General features: G+C 46.3%; 1 protein-coding gene across 1 annotated transcript; it reads left to right on the forward strand.

Annotated features, from left to right (window-relative positions):
- Nucleotides 1-3,265: 3,265 nt before the first annotated feature.
- On the forward strand, nucleotides 3,266-16,208 carry LOC134346147 (zinc-binding protein A33-like). The gene is made up of 6 exons (XM_063047452.1): nucleotides 3,266-3,667; nucleotides 4,840-4,935; nucleotides 6,208-6,441; nucleotides 8,128-8,150; nucleotides 11,049-11,167; nucleotides 14,347-16,208. Exons 1-6 carry the CDS (start codon nucleotides 3,266-3,268, stop codon nucleotides 14,868-14,870), a joined length of 1,398 nt encoding a protein of 465 aa, XP_062903522.1. The 3' UTR covers nucleotides 14,871-16,208.
- Nucleotides 16,209-22,346: the final 6,138 nt, after the last annotated feature.

Consider the following 22,346-nt stretch of genomic DNA (forward strand, 5'->3'; position numbering starts at 1 on the left):
AGGGTCGTAGCTGATCAGCTCAACTCCGCGGTCCCACCTGATCATGGCAACCTTTTGTCTTTTGCCTCCATCTTAAAACTGATTTGAAGATTCCTCTTTTATGATCTTTGAGGAAGAGTTCTCGAGATCTTTGACCTTCTATGAGGGAGCTGCCCCTCCACCTACCTGCCATTTCCCCATTCCCTTCCAATGCAAATACCTATCTAACTGTATCTTAATATTTATTTAATGAGGTAACCTCTGCTGCTTTCCTGGGCAAAGAATTCCAGATTCACCACAGTCTGGGAAAATCAGCTTATCCTTATCTCCTTCCTGAATTTGCTCCAACTAATCTTGAGGCTATGTCCCCTAGTTCCACTCTCACTGACCAGTGGAAATAACTTTCATTCTCTTGTCTCATCTCTCCTTTTCATCACTTTATCTGCCAGCACATCGAGATGTCCGTGAGGGATGCTGTTGACTGGCGCATTCCAGGCCACAGGAGTACGTGCTGAGGGACGCACTGACGCTCATTGCAGCCACCGCAAGAGCTCGGTGGGACAGGAACACAGCGTAGGGATCTTCTTGTACTGGAGAGGGAGGGGCAGCGTGGGTCAAGGAAGCCCCTCAATTATTGTAGTAGTATACCGTCCTGGAGAGCCACAAGACTGGCAGCAGGGCTGTTCGTGAGTGTGAATGCAAATCATATCATTCATAGACATCAGTTTGGAAAGCATTGACAGTAATTGTAACAAATGAAAGCTCATCGCATGGTTCAATCTTGTAAATATTTTATTATGAATAAAGTTTATTTTGTTAAAATATGATTCTATATCAATTTTAAAAAGAAAACAAGCCTGATAGAGTTCTTTGAGCAGGTGACCAGGCATATAGATGAGGGTAGTGCAGTGGATGTGATCTATATGGATTTTAGTAAGGCATTTGACAAGGTTCCACACGGTAGGCTTATTCAGAAAGTCAGAAGGCATGGGATCCAGGGAAGTTTGGTCAGGTGGATTCAGAATTGACTTGCCTGCAGAAGGCAGAGGGTCATGGTGGAGGGTGTACATTCGGATTGGAGGGTTGTGACTAGTGGTGTCCCACAGGGATCGGTTCTGGGACCTCTACTTTTCGTGATTTTTATTAATGACCAGGATGTGGGGGTAGAAGGGTGGGTTGGCATGTTTGCAGACGATGCAAAGGTTGGTGGTGTTGTAGATAGTATAGAGTATTGTTGAAGATTTCAGAGAGACATTGATAGGATGCAGAAGTGGGCTGAGAAGTGGCAGATGTAGTTCAACCCGGAGAAGTGTCAGGTGGTACACTTTCGAATATCAAACTCCAAGCACCACTGCTCCATACAAGAGGAGATGGTTTTAAGTTAAGGGGTGGAAGTTCAAGGGGGATATTAGAGGAAGGTTTTTCACTCAGAGAGTGGTTGGTGCGTGGAATGTGCTGCCTGAGTCAGTGGTGGAAGCAGATACACTAGTGAAAGTTAAGAGACTAATAGACAGGTACATGGAGGAATTTAAGGTGGGGGGGTATATGGGAGGCAGGGTTTGAGGGTCGGCACAACATTGTGGGCTGAAGGGCCTGTACTGTGCTGTACTATTCCATGTTCTATGTTAAAAAAACATACTGCTGTCACTTCTTCTCTCATTGTTCTTCCTGGTTCTCCTGGCGTGGGTGCTATGCAGCCCCCTCCCTCATGGGAGTGGGACAAAGCGTTCATGACCAGTTTGGGTGGGATTCTTCATGATACTTCCAGCCCCTTTCTTTATATAAGTCCTTGATGGTGAGTAGGCTGTTGCCGATGGGTAGTTTTGACAAACTGTTACAGAGTCTTCTGCCCGCCGCAGTGGAGTGTCAAAACCATTCATACCAACATGTTCGAATGCTCTCTACTGAACATCTGCAGAAAGACGTGAGAGAACAACCCTTGAGTTCACGATCTACCTCGTTATGACCTTGCACCTTATTGCTTACCTGTACTACACTTTCTCTGTGGCTGTTACATTTCATTCCACATTCTGTTATTCTCTACCTCTATACACTGTGTCATGGTCCGGTCCGTGAAGTCCGCATTCCGGTTCATGGTCCGGTCCGGGAACCCAGGACTCTGGCTCTTCCAGCTGTCCCTCGATTGGTTGAGTTAATAATAGGCACCTGATTCACATCTTGGAGCTTGGAATATAAGTGGCCTTAGGGTTGAGTGTGGGTTGCTGGTTTGTCTTGTTAGTCTCCCTTGGAGCAACCTGCTGATGGAAGGCTAATGAAACCATTTGTGTTCTCTCGGCCTGGTTGGAGGACCACTGCTTCATGGAGCCTTGTTGCCACTCGTCGGAGCAGTCATTGTGGTATGGATTTGGCTGTTTCTGTAGCCAGCCAAGGTTGCTGGCTGGCCCAAGTCTGAGAGCCACCCTGGATTGAGCTCCTTTTCTGTCCTTGCCTCTGTAGGGTAAGCCAGGCCGTATTTGCTGTTACCCTGTGGTTGGTTCTGTCCCTTCCTGTCCCTTGCCTCCATCGGGTAAGCCAGGCCGATTGCTGTTACCCTGTGGTTGGTTCTGTCCCTCCCTGTCCTTTGCCTCTGTCGGGTAAGCAGGCCATTTGGCGTTACTCTGCAGTTGGGTCCGACCCTCCCAGTCCTTGCCTCCGCGGGGTGAAGTTCCGCGTCCTGCCCAGGAGAAGCACCCAGAACCCCAGCCTCGAGGATCCCGCAGCCAGGCTCCCAGAACCCCAGCCTCGAGGATCCCACAGCCAGGCTCCCAGAACCCCAGCCTCGAGGATCCCGCTGCCAGGCTCCATGAACCCCAGCCACGTCCTGTACCGTAGACATATCATGTCCTTGCCTGGTTCTGGGGCCTGAGCCCAAGGCAAGACCCAGGTTCTGGGTCTAGTCTCTGGCTCAGAGCCCAAGCCCAGGCTCCTAGTGCATAGTTCCTTGTCCGGGTTCCCTGTCTTGTCCATGCCCTAGCCCAAGTCTGTGTTCTTGTCACTGCTCTTTGACTAGAATAGGGACCTGACTGGATACAGACAAGTCCTGTTTCTTGTACTTAATGCGTCTCGCATTTAGATCGGTTCCCAGCGCCCCCCATTGTGACAACACGGTGAAATGGTCTGGTCTGTGTGAAGAGTCTGCAAGACAGGCTCGATACTTGTGGTAAAATAAACAAGTAGCAATTCCAAGGCTGCAGCCTCTCAGTGGTCACATGGGGTCAAAAACAGGAAGTGCAACACTTCCTCAGAATTGAAACTGAAAGTTCCCAGTAGGGGAGAGAGGAGCAAGATGGCTTCTGCAAACCTGGTCCAGGAATTAACGTGTCCAGTTTGTCTGGATGTGTTCACCGATCCGGTATCTCTGGAGTGCGGACATCACTTTTGCGCAACGTGCATCTCTCAGGTTTGGGAGAGGGTCTCGGGGAATGTCTCCTGTCCTCAGTGCCGGCAGGTGTTCGCCCAGAGGAACACCAGGCCCGCTCACATCCTGAGCAATGTCGCAGAGAAGGTCAGGCAGCTAAGGTTGGGGGCGGTCGAGCTGAAGGAGGAGTTTGTCTGCCGGGACCACGACGAGAAGCTGAAACTGTTCTGTCAGGAGGAGCAGGAGATGATCTGCTTGGTGTGTGGCCTGTCTACGCAGCACAAGATGCACAATGTCATCCCGATAAAGGAGGCAGCCCAGGGGAACAAGGTGCGAGATCGCCCGCCTGAACTCACCGCCATGCGGTTGGGGAGAGGGGCGGGTGGGTAAGTGCTGAAAGTACAGGGAGACGGAGAAGGGAAACTTTGAGGGGTGGAGAGCGCAGAAAGAGGGCGATGAAGGTCGTGGAGGAAGGAAAACGCTAGGGGCCGAGCAGGAGATACGGGATTGCCCCGTTCAGAAACAGAGCAGTTGGACTAACAACGTTAGGAGGTGGGTAAGAGAGATGTTTGAGAACGAAGGAAAAGACGTTTTGAACGGGAAGAAAATCGGAGAATATGACAAGAGAAAGGGAAGGAAGAAAAGGTCAAGGGTAAAGGAAGGAATGGGGAGAGGCGGAAAGAGGAATGTAGCTGAGGGACGTCTGACAGCTGAGAGGCTGCAAGGGAGGCGAGATGGGTTCTCACCCAGACCATGCTCTCTGGCTGCTGCCAGTGGGAAGGAGGTACGAGAGGTACTAGTCACCAGGTCAGTCAGGCTCCTGAAGCACTGTGGATAACTTCACTCACCTCAACACTGAACTGATTCCACATCCATTTTGCATCTCCCCCTCCCCCTCCAGCTTTCAAATCCCTTACTCACTCTTCCTTCAGTTAGTCCTGACGAAGGGTCTCGGCCTGAAACGTCGACTGCACCTCTTCCTATAGATGCTGCTTGGCCTGCTGCGTTCACCAGCAACTTTGATGTATGTTGTTCCAATGGACTCATGTGGTTTTTCATAAATTCTATTTATATCTTTATTTTCCTGTACATGTGACGATGTACAAACACGTTGATAATAAATTTACTTTGAACTTTATCGGGCAGAATTGGGAGGTGTGGAGGGGAGAGGTCGAGGTGAGGCAGCGGTAGAAAGAAGACAAATAGAATCAGATTGGAGACGATCGAACAGGAGGGAGGTGGGGAGAATGGGGGAAATGTAGCGTGGTGGGGAGGGGCAGAATGGGGTAAGGACAATATTGAGGAAGGGAATGAAAGAGGGACTGGGAGATGAAGGGTGAAGGGGAGGTGAACATGACTGGTAGGAAGGTTTGAAAGAATTATTCTATTTTCCCCCACGGGTTCAGGGATTACCCCCCAGTCCTCTGCCACCCCCCACCCCATTTCGGTCAGCAGATTCGGCAGGTTCATTTCTCAGATCTTCTGCATCTTCTGATTTTCAGGAAAAGTTGGAAGAATCACTGAAGCTTTTGCAAGAGCGAATGAATCAGAGTGTTCGGAGTCAGCAGGAAGGGGAGACTGCGATCCGACAGCTGAAGGTGAGGAATCATTCGGTGATCATTGAAGATTCCCTGGGCTGTGTGTCCAGTTTCATCCGACAGTCCAAAGACAAGACGTTTCAATTGGTAGTCTAATTGGTGATTGTAAATTGCTGATTAGGTTAGGGTTAATCGGGGGTTGCTGAGCGTCATGGCTCGAAGGACCTTTCCGATGCTGTATTTCAATAAATAAATAAAGAGACTGACAGTGACAGGCCCCTTCCAGCTGTACGATGCTGTCCCACAGCAAAATGTAAGCAGCTGACTGTAAATAATAACTACAATGAAAGGAATGTGGGAACTGTTTTCATCATCTGACCTTATCATTTGACATGAGATGTTAGAGACTGGGTTCTATATGTTGTGAAATGTCCACTGTTACTTGATCCCTGCCTCCATCCAAACATACCTTACTGCTCACCCAACCCCTGGGTACACTTTGGAGACGCGAGGGACTATAGATGCTGGAATCTGAAGCATCTGGGTATCCAGTATTTTAAATATAAACCTCGTAACCTCTTTATCAGACTCCAACCTGTGTCTTGCTCCCAGATATTGAGCATTGTATGTAATGAGCTCCTCCGGCCTGTGGGGGGAGCCGGAGGGCACTGTACACCAAAGGTTACAAAGAGCACTGAACTTGTGAATTTAAAAATGCAAACACGAGGAAATCTACAGATGCTGGAAACTCAAGCAACATATGTAAAATGCTTGTGGAATGCAGCAGGCCAGGTAACATTTATAGGAAGAAGTACAGTCGACGTTTCAAGCCGAGACCCCTTGTGAATTGTTGTCTTGACGTGAGTCAATAATCCCTGGTATTTTCGGTTTAATCTTCACAAATTGATTTTGACTGGCAAGGGCTTTCTGTGTTCTGTGATTATTTAAGTGGGTCGAGTTTTGAGAACATTTCGTCTCAGGGTGTCATTCGTTTGAGCCACTGAAGTACTTTTGGAATTCCAATGTATTAACTCTGTATTCAGTCTCTACATGGGACTCTGTCGTTCCTCCGGACCTGGGTTCAGTCATTACCAGTGCTCACCATGACAGGTTGGAATGGATACTAGCTGAATCCCTTGATTATATCCTAGCCTGTAACTCACTCCTGGGTATCTATTATTTAAAATTTTAAAAAACACCCTGAACCCATTGATTAGATGCCGGCCTGCAACATAGTCCAAGCAGCACCAAATATGTTATTTAGAAAATAAATCATTCAAATAATGAATTATGTTTGGCCAGTGACTCTCTGCTAACCTCACTCTGATCCAGGACCAGGTTGATGGACGGAGCTATGAGATCAGGGCTGAATTTGAGAAGATGCACCAGTTCCTGCGTGAGAGGCAACAGCAGATGGAAGCAGAACTGCAGAGAGAAGCGGACAAAATCCTAACACAACTGGAAACCAACTTAAAGAGAAGAGTCGACGAAATCTCTTCGCTTGAAGCAGTGATACAAGATGTAAAAGTGAGACTGAAAATTGACGATCCCCATGGGCTCCTCAAGGTACAGGATGAGTCACTTTCTTGTCTGGGTATCCAAACTGTCATAAATACCTGTGAGTGAATTTAATTATATGGGCAACTAGGGTTAAAACTGGTTTCCCGAGTGTCATCAGTTCAACAGAAACTGAGAAACGTTCAGAGACTAACCAGCAGCGGGTTCACACCCTGCCCTTGCCATCCTGGCCCTGGATTTGACCCCTGTGTGATTGCTGGAATGGAGATCATTCTCTGAGTGTGGAAATCCCAGAGCAATTGCTTGAATCATCACCAGGTGGCGCCGTCAGCACCATGTGAGTGAGGATTGATTAAGCCCAGATAAATACCATGGGGGGGGTGGATTGATTTAGCCCTGATAAATACCATGGGGGGGTGGGGTGGCATGGTAGCATAGCGATGACTGTGACGTGATTACATCTCACGGTGTTGGAGTTCAGAGTTGAGTTCCAGTGTCCTCTGTAAGAAAGAAAGTTTGTAATCCTTCCCATGTGCATGTGGGTTTCCTCTGACAGTCCAAAGACACACCAGTTAGTGGGCTAGTTTAGGCTGGGTTAATATTGTTAGATTGCTGGGTGGGACGGCTCATCGGGCTGGAATGGCCTGTTCCACACTGTATGTCTGAATAAATAAGTGTGGAAATGGAGCCAGGAATGGGCTGTCCTGAATCACAATGGCAACCCCGTGTTTCCTGTGTCTGCACAGACACAGACGATGTCATTCCTCCAAACACTCCTTTCCCAAAACCGGTCCCACCTACCTCTCCCTTGTGTAACAACCAACTCTGTATTTGCCCCGGCTACTTCTGATCGTATCACCGCCAATGCAGTCTCACATCATCCACCTTTCTCTCCCTTCCCTCATCTCCTTCCCCTCCCCATCCTCCCCTGTCCCTTTCTCTTCCCCCTCTCTGTGCTTCGCTCTTCCCTAACACACCCTCTGCCCCTTCTTTCCCCTCCATTGCATCCCACTACCCTGCCTTTCATCCTCCCGCATTTGTCCCCAATTGTCCCATTCTAGGCCAGGTCCCAGTCCCTCCCCACTCTGCACTCCCGCCCAACCACAGACCCTCTGCTCATCCCCATTCCCCAGTGTGGTTCATCACTGCATCAGGACCACGAGAGAGAGAGAGCTGGAGAGATGCCTCACTGACAGAGACACTCCACCCTCCAGTGTTTTGTTTTGTTTTAATAATGGATGCCATTTTGTTGATACATTGCCTTTTAAAGAAGTTCTCAATACTGGGGAGGCAAGTTCCCGTGATAGAACTGACTGAGTTTGCAACCTTCTGCAGCCTTTTCTGATCCTTGAAAGTGGCCCCTCCTCACAACATAATTGAAACATAAATTATACACAACTTTTATAAGGAAGAATATAATTAAAACCAAGTTCATTATAGTGCAAGAGATCAAAGTGGTCACAGTGATGATAAACTGTAGTGATTCGGGTTTTGCTGATTTCTACTGAATGGTTGAAGGGAAGTAGCTGTTCAAACAGTTCGGTTTTTGAGAAGAGCAGAAAGTATTGGAGGACATAGAGAGGTAACCTCAGAGTGAAGAGTTTTGTTGTGGAAAACAATCAAATTAGTTCCTAAGTCTTTCCTCTGGTTGAGTGTCTAGCCTTCATACTCCAACCCTTCCAGAGAGTTTCAAGTACAGTTTCACTCAATCCTATTCTCTCTCTTTCCCCTCAGGATATTCAAGCCCTTTTGAAGAGGTGAGTAAATTTTAGCTGAAGTTCTGACACCGGGTGCTGTTGTGTCTCTAATGCTCAGTTTCTTGACCGGGGTTCCGTGAAAGGTTGCTAGGGGTTCCACAAGAGATCATGTAAAAAAAAAACTTTGTTTTTTGAACTAAGTACAACGTGTGATGCGAGCACTCGCAGTGGTGGGCAGTGACTGAGCAGACCCGTTCACAATCTCGTTAGAGGTCTCTCAGCCCAGTATGGGAATGCACTGCAGGGCCATTTTTATTTGCTTGAGTGCATTCTCAGTTTTTACCGTGAGGTAGGGGAGGTCATTTGTAACTGGTGAGCACTGCATTACACGGAGGGGAAGATGTTAGTTTGATAATTAGTGAGCACTGTATTACACGGAGGGGAGGACGGTAGGCAGATAATTGGTGAGCATTGCAGTGCATGGATGGTAGTATGGTAGGCTGATAACTGGTGAATGTTGTATTTCAGAGGGGAGGCTGGTAGTTTGTTGAGTGTGAAGTGCATTTTCCAAGCATTGAATAGACTCGCCCAACTTGGGCTGTGACGTCAGCCTCTCCCTCCTGAATTACCTCCCACACCTTCCCCTGACACACCACCGACTGACTGACAGGAGCAAACAATGTAACAGTGTATAGAAAATAAGAGAAATTTTCATTCTAAATACGGCCCAGTGTGGCGATTTTTGAAGAGGAGGATTCTAGGCCTAGGCCTATGGACAATTCTGATACGGTTAATGGTGAAGAATTTCAATCTTCTGAGTCATTTCACTGCACTAGTGCAACAACGGACACAAATAAAGGTCCATCTTTACATTCAAACTACCTATCAATGGGTTTTTCACGGACTGGTGATCCTAGTTGTCCGATTCCATTGTGCCTTGTCTGTGGCAAACAACTTACAAATGTAGCAATGGCTCCAGCAAAATTGAAAAGACAGTTAACGACAAATCACAACTGTATGAAACATAAAAGTGCTGATTATTTTAAATGACTATTGGAATCAAAGAGATTCCAGTTTTTGAATATAAAGTCACAGTCAGTAAAATAATACAGGAAGCAACTTATTTAGTAGCCTTAAGACCAGTGCACTCAAGAATGTTTGAAAAACTGTGTGAAAACCTCAACAAAGAGCAAACCAGTCTCCTGATACATGTGGAAATCCAGTGGCTTCACAGAGGAAGTTCTCAACAGGGTGTTTAAGCTGAAAGCTGAATTGCAGGAGTGCTTTCAAGAAAATAGTAGGCCAGATTTTGCTGAGTGCTTTGAAGATGAAGAACTGCTGCATAAACTAGCCAACTTAACAGAAATTCTTCATCATATGAACCAGTTAAACAAGTCTCTGCAAGGCACTGGAGAAAATGTTTTGACTTCAAGTGACAAGAATCTTAGACTTAAAAGGAAACTGAATCTTTGGTAAAATCATGTTGCAAAAACCTCGAAATCTTTCCACTGCTGCTTGTGCTTGAGTGTGAGGAAGGATATCAGAAAGTCACGAGTCTTTTTGAAAACCACCTGGAATAACTGCAGAACAAAATTGAACAGTATTTTTCCTCCCTTTCAACACAAGTGCATGACTAGATGAGAGACCGTTTCTCTGAATCTTCTGCTCAGCCTGAGAACTTGACTTTGAGAGAAGAGGAAGAACTTTGTGAGATGCAGTCTGATCGTGCACTCAAGATGAGATTTACTGACCTGCCCCGGGACAAGTTCTGGACTTCTGTGAAAGAAAAGTTTCAAGCCATTCATTGGAAAGCAATGAACATTTTGTTGCAGTTTTCAACTTCTTACATGTGTCAGCAAGCTTTTTCTTGTTTAAAAAGCATCACGAGTAAGGATAGAGTTTGTCTCATTTTAGTTGAAGGTGAAATCTGTGTGTGCTGATCTCAAGTTTGACCCAGAACTGAGACATTTATTATGTTTGCCTTATGAGTTGTTTAAAATTTATGCAAGAGAAAGAAAGAGTAATCTCAAGAAAGGTAAGCTAAGCTTAACTGTCTGTATTTTTTCTCCCCCAAGAAAGGTCAACTAAAAATTTATTTTCTACTCAAAAGAGCATTGTATACAGTACTATGTTAACATGGAGTGGAGAGCGAGTTTGTAAGTGTGGTGGGAGCAAATAATGTTGGGAGTGGAGAGTGGAGAGTCATGGGAAGTGTGTGGCACAGGTGAGACAGGAGGAGTGCTGAGGGATGGTGACACGGGTGCAGATGTACCCAGCCCTGAGACACCAAGCAAGGTCATTTGATTTCAAACAATTCCTGTATTGATCGTTACAGAATGTCTCTCTGGTGCGTCCTGCTCCATCCCCTCTCCCTTCCCCTTGTCCCAACCAAGATTCCCCCCTCCCACTCTCAGTCCACAATAGAAACCCATATCTGAATCGGGTTTATCATCACTCAGATATGCCCTGAAATTTGTTATTTTTTTCCTTTGCGGCTGCAGTACAGTGCAATACAGAAAATTACTACAGTACTGTGCAAATGTCTTAGGGACTCTAGCTGTATAAATGTGCCTTAAAATTTTGCACAGTATTGTATTATAGTGGAAAACAGCAAAAGAGTGCAGAATGAAGTGTTACAGTTACAGAGAGAGTGCAGTGCAGACAGACAATAAGCTGCAAGGCCATGACGTGGTAGATGGATGGAGAGGTCTTCAATCCATTATATCATACAAGGGGGCTGTTCAATAGTCTTACAACAGCAGGATAGAAACTCTCCGTGAGCCTGGTTGTGAGCTTTGATGATTTTGTACCTTCTCTCTGATGGGAGGGGTGGGGAGAAGAGAGAGTGTTCATGGTGGGTGGGGTTTTTGATGATGTTGGCTGTTTACTGAGGCTGTGAGAAGTGCAGACAGAGTCTTTGGTAATGTGTGTCACTAATTCCTGTCCCTGACTTTGAAGGTGTGAGTTGCCGGTTTCCAGTCCTGGAGTGGTGTCTGTCGATCTTCCTGAGGATGTGGCTGAAGGAAGGTTGAGATATCTCAAAGTGTGGAAGGAAATGAGAGCTGTGGTTTCACCAGGTACCTTTCTCTTTCTCTGTAATTCCCCTTCTCCCCACTGCCCTGCCGCCTTTTCCCCTGTAATTCCAGAAACTCCAGATGCCAGCCTCGACATTTATTAGTTACCATTCCTTATGACTTCAGGAGGAGCCCCCCAATACTCCCCCCACTCACTATACTCAACAGTATTGTGTCTGCTGTGGAGACCTTCAGGTTTCTGGGTGTCACAATCTCCCAGGACCTGAAGTGGACACCCAACAGGGACACTCTTATCAAAAAGGCTCAGCAGAGGTTGTATTTCCTACGTCAACTCAGGAAGTACAACCTGCCTCAGGAGCTGCTGATTCAATTCTATTCAGGAATAATCCAGTCTGTTCACTGTTCGTCCATCACTGTCTGGTTTGGATCAGCTACCAAACAAGACAAGAATAGACTCCAAAGAACCGTCAGGGCTGAGGAAAGGATTATTGGTGTGAAGCTGCCCTCGATCCAGGACTTATGTGCATCTCGAGTCAGGAAGCGAGCAAGCAGCATCATTGTAGACTCATCACACCCTGGACATCACCTGTTCCAACTCCTTCCTTCTGGTAGGCGCTTTGGATCACTGTATGCCAGGACAAATAGGTACAAGAACAGTTTCTTTCCGTATGCCGTCAGTCTTATGAACGCTTGAATTTTAGTCTATTATAAACTAAGTCCACCTGTACATACACAGGTATACCTCATTGTATATAGTTCATGACTATTTGCATTATTGTTTTGTTTGTTTTTTAATTCTCTACAGCGAGAGCTCAGGGAAACAGGCATCAAATTCGCTGTATGTGTCCACATATTTGGCGATAATAAAGGATTCTGATTCTGATTATCAGCCATGTGTTTATTGTGTGCAACATTTCTGCTTCTGGCACACACAGCCTGACATATGCACTGTCTTGTAATGCATCCAGAACCTCCCCAACACCCTTCCCTACCTCATCCCTAGTTGAGGCAGCTTCAATTCCCTCCATCACTGATTGATGGATTGGAACACTCAGCTTAGGGATATCTCACCTTTGGCAATACATATTGCTCAAAGTTTTGCCTCCAAAGAGGCAGCTTACAGGTGAACCCATTGCATCTCCCAGTCAGTGTTTCCTAGGATAATCCCCAGGTTGTCCCTTGTTGTGCAGCCCCGTGGAAGCCTTCAGGACATTTGAAGCCCAACTCAGCTGATCCATCACATTTATCAGCCAACACTGGAGCATGCAAACATCGTCACTGATCCAAACACACAATCATGGATGATCATCAGTCTCAATACCTTGGTCCTGCTCTCTCCTAATAGACCATAAGACATAGGAGCAGAATAAGGCCACTCGGCCCATCAGGTCTGTTCCACCATCCCTCATCTCTCAGATTACCCCCGATACATTTCATATCTAGAGATTGATCCACCTCCATCCTTCATACATTCTGTGACTTAAACAGAATTGGCTCTATGAGAAGAGAATTCCTGAGGTTCAACTCCCTCTGAGGGAAGAAATTTCTCCTCCTCTCAAATCCAAAGGCTTTGCCCCTTATTCTGACACTGACCTGTAGTTTCAAGTAGTGATACCCTTGATATCTGGTGCTGAATTTGCCACAAATCAACTTGTAAGTTCAGATCGTTGTTACAACCTAAATCATCGATTCACAGTTTTTCCACACTCTTTCCACAGTTCCAACCTGAACTGATGATTCCAGAATTCTCTGTTCTTATTTCAAATTTCCAGCATCTGCATTTTTCGATTTTTTTATTTGAGCACAGATTTTGTCACCCAGTCCTGGTTATTCACAGAGTCGTACAGTTCTACTGTATAGAAGCAAGCCTTCAGACCACTCTGGCCATCTACTGTACTCTAATCCCACGTGTCCATATTTGGCTCATATCCCTCTGTGCCTGGCCTTTTCACATGTCTGTGTAAATGTCTCTTAAACCTGGCAATTGTATCTGATCCCACCACTTCCTCTGGGAGAATGTTCCAGATAGCAAGCACTCTCTGTGTAAAGCACTTACCCCACATATCACCTTTAAATCTCCCCCCCTCCCCTTAAACCTCCACCCTCTTGTTTTTGATCACTCTACCATGGGAAATGCTGCCTGTACTGATACATTTCTGTTTTGGTTCACATCTCCAGCATCTGCAGTTTAAATAATAAAATTCCACTCGGCCCTGGCCCCTCACGGGCTGCTGTGTCACTGGGAATGGAGCTGTCATGGCTTGTCCCGTTTAGCTTTTAAACAGAGAACTGCAGCGACATAAAACATCATAGAATACAGTCAGCTGGGCAGAGGAAGGGGATTGAACTACCCTGTAACAAATAACTCACTGTGACGTTGTACGGTGTTAAATAGGACAGAGGGAGCAGTGGGGATTGAAATCTCCTCCAGGGTCTCCACACTTCCTGGGCTGAGGGAGGAGACGATGGTCATCACTGTCAGCTCAGATCCTGGCAGTTCCAAGCAACACACACAAAATGCTGGAGGAACTCAACAGGCCAGGCAGCATCTATGGAAAAAAAAGTACAGTTGACATTTCGGGCTGAGACCCTTCGGCAGGACTGGAGAAAAAATAGATGAGGAGTATATTTAAAAGGTGGGGGAGGGGAGAGAGAAACACAAGGTGATAGGTGAAACCGAGAGAGGGAGGGATGAGTTAAATAGCTGGGAAGTTGATTGGTGAAAGAGATACCGGGCTGGGGAAGGATGAACGATGAGAGAGGACAGAAGGCCATGGAAGAAACAATAGTGGGAAGAGCACCGGGGGGGCGGGGGGGGGGGCGGTGATGGGCAGGCAAGGAGATAAGTTGAGAGGGGGAAAAGGGGATGGGGAATGGTGAAGGAGAGGGTTGGGGTGCATTACTGGAAGTTTGAGAAATCAGTGTTCATGCCATCAGGTTGGAGTTACCCAGACTGAATATAAGGTGTTGTTCCTCCAGCCAGAGTGTGGTCTCATCGAGACAGTCGAGGGAGAACCACTGGGTGATCCCACTTCTTCTAGCGGATGGAGCCCATGTGCGCAGTGTAATGGTCTCCCAATCTACGTCAGGTCTCACTGATATACAGGAGGCCACACCGGGAGCACTGGACACGGTGTATAAACCCAACAGACTCACAGGTGAAGTGTCATCTCAGCTGGAAGGTTCCATCTGGTTTTCTCACTGTAACTGTTTTGTTTCAGTGCCAGAGCGGCTAACACTGGACCTGGATACAGCTCACAATGAGCTCGTCCTCTCTCAGGATCTGATGAGTGTGCAGTACGTGACCACCAAACAAAATCATCAGGATCACCCGAGAAGATTTGTAGAAGATTTGTGTGTTTTGAGTTCACAGAGTTTCATGTCTGGGAGGCACTACTGGGAGGTGTATGTTGGATATAAGATTAGCTGGGTTGTGGGCGTCTGCAGAGAGTCTGTAAAGAGGAATGGAGACATCTCCTACACACCGGAACGGGGATACTGGGTTATTCATTTCTCTTTTAATTCAGTGGAGGTACCAAATGTCATCTCCAATCTGGATATTAAACCCCGAAAACTGGGGGTTTACCTGGATTACGAGCGGGGCCAAGTGTCATTTTACAATGCTGACAATATGTGTCACCTCCACACATACACAGGCAGTTTCACTGAGAAACTTTGTCTCATCTTAAATCCATGTACTGACAAGCCAGACAACTCTGAACCACTCACACTGCTCATCACTTAACACAGTGGGACACGTTCTCCGAGGTCTCAGACTTCTCTGGACCCACTGAGCAGATCTCACTGCACCGATTCTCCGAAATACAACCAGAAAAATCGGAGCACTCAGCAGTGGGGGAAACATAGTTAATACTTCAGGTCCAGACCAGCATGTGAGAACTGATTCTCTGCCTTTGCTACTGACAGGTGAGGCTGTTTATATTGACGTCTAATCTGTAAATTAGTCTCGGTGTCTCCTTCCCAGCTCTCTCACACTCTCTCCTACTGACTGCAGTTCAGGTGCACATTGTGTTAGAATGAAGTGGGCTGTTCTCTGGAATTGTGATATCTGATTCTAGCAATCAGTGTGAATATGTGCAGATATTCTCTGTGTAATAAACACTTGACCTGAAGAGTGAACTGACAGTGTGTCTGAGCTGGTTACATTGGAGAAACAGTGAACGGAATGGGAACAAAATGGGAGGTGGAGGTTCGGGCTCACTGCTAGAGGAAGGACAGGGAAGCTGTTGCCTCGCAGCTTTTGGGGAGATTGCTGCCTGGTTCTGAAAGAGACAAGCCCTCGATCGTTAACTTGACTCCATAGTGTCTCTGAAAGGCAGAGAGTCTGGTCCAATTAAACAGATCTTTAAAGCCCAGTGAAAAGGGTTTGAACATGTCCATAATCTTTATTGATGACCTCAGCAGTATTCAGAGTGTCCCACACATCCAGGACATTGTGTGTGGTGAAATGTATCAGGAATGCAGTCCCAGGATGAGGTTTAGTTTTGTCAAAGTCAAGGTAGTTTATTGTCACATACACAAGTACATGTCTGCACAGGTGCAATGATAAACCTGCAGCAGCATCACAGGCACACGGTATCATAGAAACAGCTTTCACAAGGGAAACTAATCAAGCATAAATTGTGTATAATATTTACAGGATGGAACACAATATGAAGACAAGAAAAACAAAGTCCATTTTGGTGCAAATTGATCGAAGGGGTGAGGTTTTGCTAATCTGGAGTGATTAGTGTTGTGCAGGTTGGTTTAACAACTGACTGGTTGAAGGAAAGTAACTGTTCTTGTACCTGGTGGTGTGGGAATTCAGGTCTCTGTACCTCCTGTCTGATGGTAGGTGCAAGCAGATGACTTGGACGGTCGGGATCGTCAGTGACAGATTTTGCCTTCTTGAGGCAGTGTCTCATGTAAATACGACCAAAGTGGGGTGGGGTGTGTCAGTGATGTATTGGACAGGGTCCAGTACTCTGCAACTTCCCACATTCCTGCATGTTTGAATTGCTGTACCAGACCATAATGCAACCACAGGATACTCTCAGCAGGACATTTGTAGAAGTTTGTTAAACTGTTTCATGACAATCTGAACCTGCTAATAAAGTAAAGTCACTGACACACCTTCCTTGTGATCGTATTTATGCGCTGAGCCTAGAATAAGTCATCTCATACGTTAACACACAGGAATTTGAAGTTGCTGACCCTCTCCACCGAATCTCCCTTTTTCTTGATCTCCCCTCCAATGTATCAGTTTTCCAGATAATTTTCTCTTTCACATTTGAATTATTCACCACACCCCTTCCCCCGCCTCACTGCACCCAAAGATTTACCAATATCTGTTTTGCTGTCTGTGTTTCTAATACCCTCACCAGGCTGCCTTACCCCTCCACAGTACATGTATCTTTCCCAATGTACCTATCGTGTTGGAGCTGAGGATGGGGAGTGTTCACTGTGTACAGATCAGAAATTGGGCAATTGAACAGTGGATGTTGGGAAGATACTCCCCAACTCCCAGTATCTCCAGAATTCCAAATCCCAATATCAAATGTCTCCAGATGTCAGTGGATGTATGGAGAAGGTAATGAGCTGATGAACATTGTATTGCACAGATAATGTACCTGAAGGTGAGAAACCCGTAAAACAAGTGGGGTGGGGGTCTGAACACTTCTAAAGGTGAGTCTAAAACTACAGAGATCAATGTCTTCTTACCCCAACCCCCACCACATACACCCCTTGTCTCTGATATCCCTGCCAAGACCCATCCTGTGTCTCATCTGCTCAGTGACAACACCTCTGGCTCTAAAGTTACGGGACGACCATCTCCACAGCAACAATATTGTCTTCTCCAGTCTCACCAAGCTACACTGCCCCTCAAGATTGGAAATGTTTCACCAACCTCTTGTTTTCAAATCCCTCTCACAATATCACTTCCCCACTAGTTTGTAATCTCCTCCAGTCCAACAACTCATCGATATCTTCAGACACCCGCACTCTGGTTTTCCTTCCCACCGTCTCTATGCTTTCCCAACCTCCCATTAATCCAATGAGAGGGGAACATCAACGTCAATGCCCAATTCCACACAGGTCTGTGAGCACCGATCTCTGGGCACCACCAGCAACCACCCACCGACAGACTTCACTCCAGTGACCATCCGGTCTGCGTGGCCTGGGAGACAGAATTCCTTTGATTGTTCCACACGTGCCAAAGGGCAGACAGAAACACCAACATCTGATGCCAGGTTGGGGTCGGGGGGGGGGGGGTGGTGTCCTCCTGTTGTGGAGCCTGGTTTGTGACAGTCTGTCTACCCTGAGACAATTGTCATGATCTTGTACGTTATTGTCTACCTGTACTGGATTTTCATTGTAGTTCTACCTCGATGCACTGTGTAATGATTTAATCTGTATGAACAGTATGCAGGTCACACTTTTCGCTGCACCTCAGTACATGTGAGAAAAATAAGCCAATTCCAATCCAATCACTCACCTCTCCCTCTTCTACACTAAAGTCTAGAGTGTCCAAGATAAATGAAAATATGTTGCAAACACATAGGCAGATCAGAAATATCAAATCAGTTTTCTTCTCCACAGCTGATGTGCGACCTGCTGAGTGTTTCCTGCATGTTCCATTCTTATTTCACATCTCCAACAACTTCTGAGCTGACCAAACCTTTCCTCTTTAGGCATCCCACTTCATCTGTAAAGTAAACCACTGAGATGCTGGAGGGAAAGGTACAGGAGACAGGGAGAAAACGGGTGATTAAACTTTTTAGTTACTAATGCTTTGTCCAGTTTCTCTCCTTTTCAGAAGATCCATGAAATTTGAATTCAAGTCTTTTTTTTCAGGATAAAACAGGAAGAGAAAAAATTGGATTTCCATAACCCCCTTCCCCCCCTCAGCTTGCCTCTCAGTGCTTCAAACCCAGTGAAGGTAGTTTTAAGATCCAGATATTTATGGAAGAAATAGAACAGAACACAGAACAGTATCGTACAGTATGGGCCCTTCGGCCCACCACATTATGCTAACCTATATAAACCCAGTCCAGAAATAATCTAACCCCTCCAATTTTCTCACATCAGTGGACTTACTGAAGTCCTTTATAAATGTCCCTCTTGTATCAGCCTCTTCCAGCAATGTATTCCAGACACCTGCTGAGAAACAGACATCTGACATCTCCCCGAGACTTTCAACCACTCACCATAAACAGGTGTTCTCTAATATTGGTTATTGCTGCCCCTGGGATAAAGGACTGGGATTTTGCTGCACAGTAGATAAGCAGCCTCTGGGCCGCAAGACCCCACAGAACGTAGTGTGGGTTTGACCAGGTCTGGCACTAGTGGTAAGTAAATGATGCCCAGGACACCAAAGTCAATGTCAGAATTTCCACCAAAATGGACTTCAGTACTTTGTACCCACTCACAGTGCAAACAGGTTTGAGGTTAACGAATCAGAAATTTGTGTGTGATTCCTTGGGAATGCAGGGAACTTTGCTGGAGCCCAGAGTTGAACCAACAACCTTCTGTTCCAGGGTAATGCCACTAGGCAGCCAGCCACACACTGGACATTCTCTCTTCTCATTAGAAAATCAGAGCAGATGTAGGCAATCTGGCCTTTGTATCTGCTTACCATTCAATAAGATCAGGGCTGACCTGACCATAGACTCAGATCCACCTATCTACCGTTTCCCCATGACCATTAATTCTCTGCAATGCAATAATCAAATCTACTGTAACTGTGTCTAAACAATATCTAATGAGGTGGCCCCTGCTGCTTCCCCGGGAAGAGAATTGCACAGATTCACTCTCTCTGAGAAAAGTATTATCTCCTCATAATCCTGAATTTGCTCCCCCACCCCCACCTTCAGGGACTCTGTCCCCTGTTTCTTGTCTCATATACCCATGAAAATAACTTTATTGCCTCTATCATCTATCCTTTTCGTAATTGTCGCTGTCTCGATAGGATCTCTCCCATTCTTCAGCGAGTTCCAGAGGACTCCTCCCTCCCACGGGATAGCAGATACAAAAGTCTTATAGCACCTACAGCCAGGATCAAGACAGCTTCTATGTCATGATTATAAAACAAGAGAAAATTTGCAAGTGCTGCAAATCCAAGAGTAACTCTTGTTTCGGCTCATGGCTTAATATAGGGGGTGATAACCCCCTGGCTGGCCAAACTTATGAAATCTTGTCTGGATGGATGCTGCACAATGTGTCCCCATTACAAATCAGTACCCTGAAATAACAAAAACAGTACACAACATGCAATTAAACAATTGAGCTTTATAATTCTTACTTTGACTATATAGTTAGTAAAAAAAAAACAAATAAAAGAAAAAGGGCCCATTCTCATGAAACAATATTGGAGCTCACTGATAAGCCAGTTGTCCACCTTCGACCTCCTCGGATCGTCGCTGACCTTCGGACCCTCGCTCCAAGATCACTCTGTCCGGCGGTCTACCAACTCTCCCCATTCGCATCTTTTCTCTCCTCATCTCTCCTTGGCAAAAGACTGAGAAAATCTCTCTTCCAGACTCACGAGAAAGAACAACATTTCTCTCATTCGCTAGCCCCAGTATTCCAAACCCCTTTATCTAGTCATAGTCATAGTCATAGTCATACTTTATTGATCCCAGGGGAAATTGGTTTTCGTTACAGTTGCACCATAGATAATAAATAGCACTAAGACCATAAATAGTTAAATAGTTAAATAGTAAATAGTCATAACCCAAACATTGCTGCTACAGAGAAACCTTACAGCATGTTACACAAGCAAGGGTCTCGGCCCGAAATGTCGACTGCACTCTTCACCACAGATGCTGCCTGGTCTGCTGATTTTCTCCAGCATTTTGTGTGTGTTTCTCTGCAACTGTTAACTTTGTAACTTTAATCTGTGTTCTGTGATTGTTCTAGCTCTATATATGCTGTAATATTTCCTCTGTCTGAACAGTATGCATGGCAACCTTTTTCTCTGTGTCCCCGTACATGTGGCATTATCATTTCCATGTGTTCAGCCTTCTCACGGGTCACACAGGATCAGAACAGTAAGTGGAATACTGCCACCTGGTGACTGTATGGCAGGGGTCCCCAAGCTTTTTTGCAGTGCGGATCGGTTTAAAATTGACAATATTCTTGCGGACCGGCAGATCGGGGGGAGGGGGTGGGGGGGCGGGGTGGGTAGGGTTGCCAACGGACAAGAGTAGCAGTCAACAGGAATTCTGCAGATGCTGGAAGTTCAAGCAACACACATCAAAGTTGCTGGTGAACGCAGCAGGCCAGGCAGTATCTGTAGGAAGAGGTGCAGTCGACATTTCAGGCCGAGACCCTTCGTCAGGACTAACTGAAGGAAGAGTGAGTAAGGGATTTGAAAGTTGGAGGGGGAGGGGGAGATCCAAAATGATAGGAGAAGACAGGAGGGGGAGGGATAGAGCTGAGAGCTGGACAGGTGATAGGCAAAAGGGAATACGAGAGGATCATGGGACAGGAGGTCCGGGAAGAAAGACAAGGGCGGGGGGTGACCCAGAGGATGGGCAAGAGGTATATTCAGAGGGACAGAGGGAGAAAAAGGAGAGTGAGAGAAAGAATGTGTGCATAAAAATGAGTAACAGATGGGGTACGAGGGGGAGGTGGGGCCTTAGCGGAAGTTAGAGAAGTCGATGTTCATGCCATCAGGTTGGAGGCGACCCAGACGGAATATAAGGTGTTGTTCCTCCAACCTGAGTGTGGCTTCCTCTTTACAGTAGAGGAGGCCGTGGATAGACATGTCAGAATGGGAATGGGATGTGGAATTAAAATGTGTGGCCACTGGGAGATCCTGCTTTCTCTGGCGGACAGAGCGTAGATGTTCAGCAAAGCGGTCTCCCAGTCTGCGTCGGGTCTCGCCAATATATAAAAGGCCACATCGGGAGCACCGGACGCAGTATATCACCCCAGTCGAGTCACAGGTGAAGTGTTGCCTCACCTGGAAGGACTGTTTGGGGCCCTGAATGGTGGTAAGGGAGGAAGTGTAAGGGCATGTGTAGCACCTGTTCCGCTTACACGGATAAGTGCCAGGAGGGAGATCAGTGGGGAGGGATGGGAGGGACAAATGGACAAGGGAGTTGCGTAGGTAGCGATCCCTGCGGAATGCAGAGAGAGGGGGAGAGGGAAAGATGTGCTTAGTGGTGGGATCCCGTTGGAGGTGGCGGAAGTTACGGAGAATAATATGTTGGACCCGGAGGCTGGTGGAGTGGTAGGTGAGGACCAGGGGAACCCTATTCCTAGTGGGGTGGTGGGAGGATGGAGTGAGAGCAGATGTACGTGAAATGGGGGAGATGCGTTTAAGAGCAGAGTTGATAGTGGAGGAAGGGAAGCCCCTTTCTTTAAAAAAGGAAGACATCTCCCTCGTCCTAGAATGAAAAGCCTCATCCTGAGAGCAGATGCGGCGGAGACAGAGAAATTGCGAGAAGGGGATGGCGTTTTTGCAAGAGACAGGGTGAGAAGAGTAGCAGTCAAATACATTGTGTTTACCCAAGTAAAGCTACAATGACCATGAAGCCTTGCGTGAGCATCATTGCGCATGTGTGCACGTGTCGATTTTTTTACTACAAATCTTTTTTGGCGATTCTGGAGATTCTGTCCAGGGTGCGGGGTGGAGTGTTAATCACGACCAGAATATAGGTGATAAATGGCTAATACACTCAATTTATCAATTTTGTTCCTAAAAGTGTTTATCTAACGAATTTAATATTAAACATACAGTGCATATTTTCCTCGCATGAATATAGTGATAAGTCAATTATCAGGGGAGGACAGGGGAGCTTGAAGTGAGTGTTGAACGAACTTCTGGTAGAAGTGGTAGAGGCAGGTTCGATATTATCATTTAAAGAAAAATTGGATAGGTATATGGAGAGGAAAGGAATGGAGGGTTATGGGCTGAGTGCAGGTCGGTGGGATTAGGTAAGAGTAGCTTTCGGCATGGACTAGAAGGGCCGAGATGGCCTGTTTACATGCTGTAATTGTTATATGGTTTTATAAGTCAATAGCATCAAAACATTTTAAGTAACGTTTGGATATTAAAAACACAGCATGTATTTTCTCCGTATGAACATATAAGATCATTGCAACACACCAATATCGCTGAATCAGTGGGAGCCCTGGGCTTGTTTCCCTGCAACAAGACGGTCCCATCGAGGGGTGATGGGAGACAGCGATACTCAAAGGGGGTTCCTAATGT

This window comes from Mobula hypostoma, chromosome 5 (genome assembly GCF_963921235.1).
Source record: "Mobula hypostoma chromosome 5, sMobHyp1.1, whole genome shotgun sequence".
Lineage (NCBI taxonomy): Eukaryota > Metazoa > Chordata > Chondrichthyes > Myliobatiformes > Myliobatidae > Mobula > Mobula hypostoma.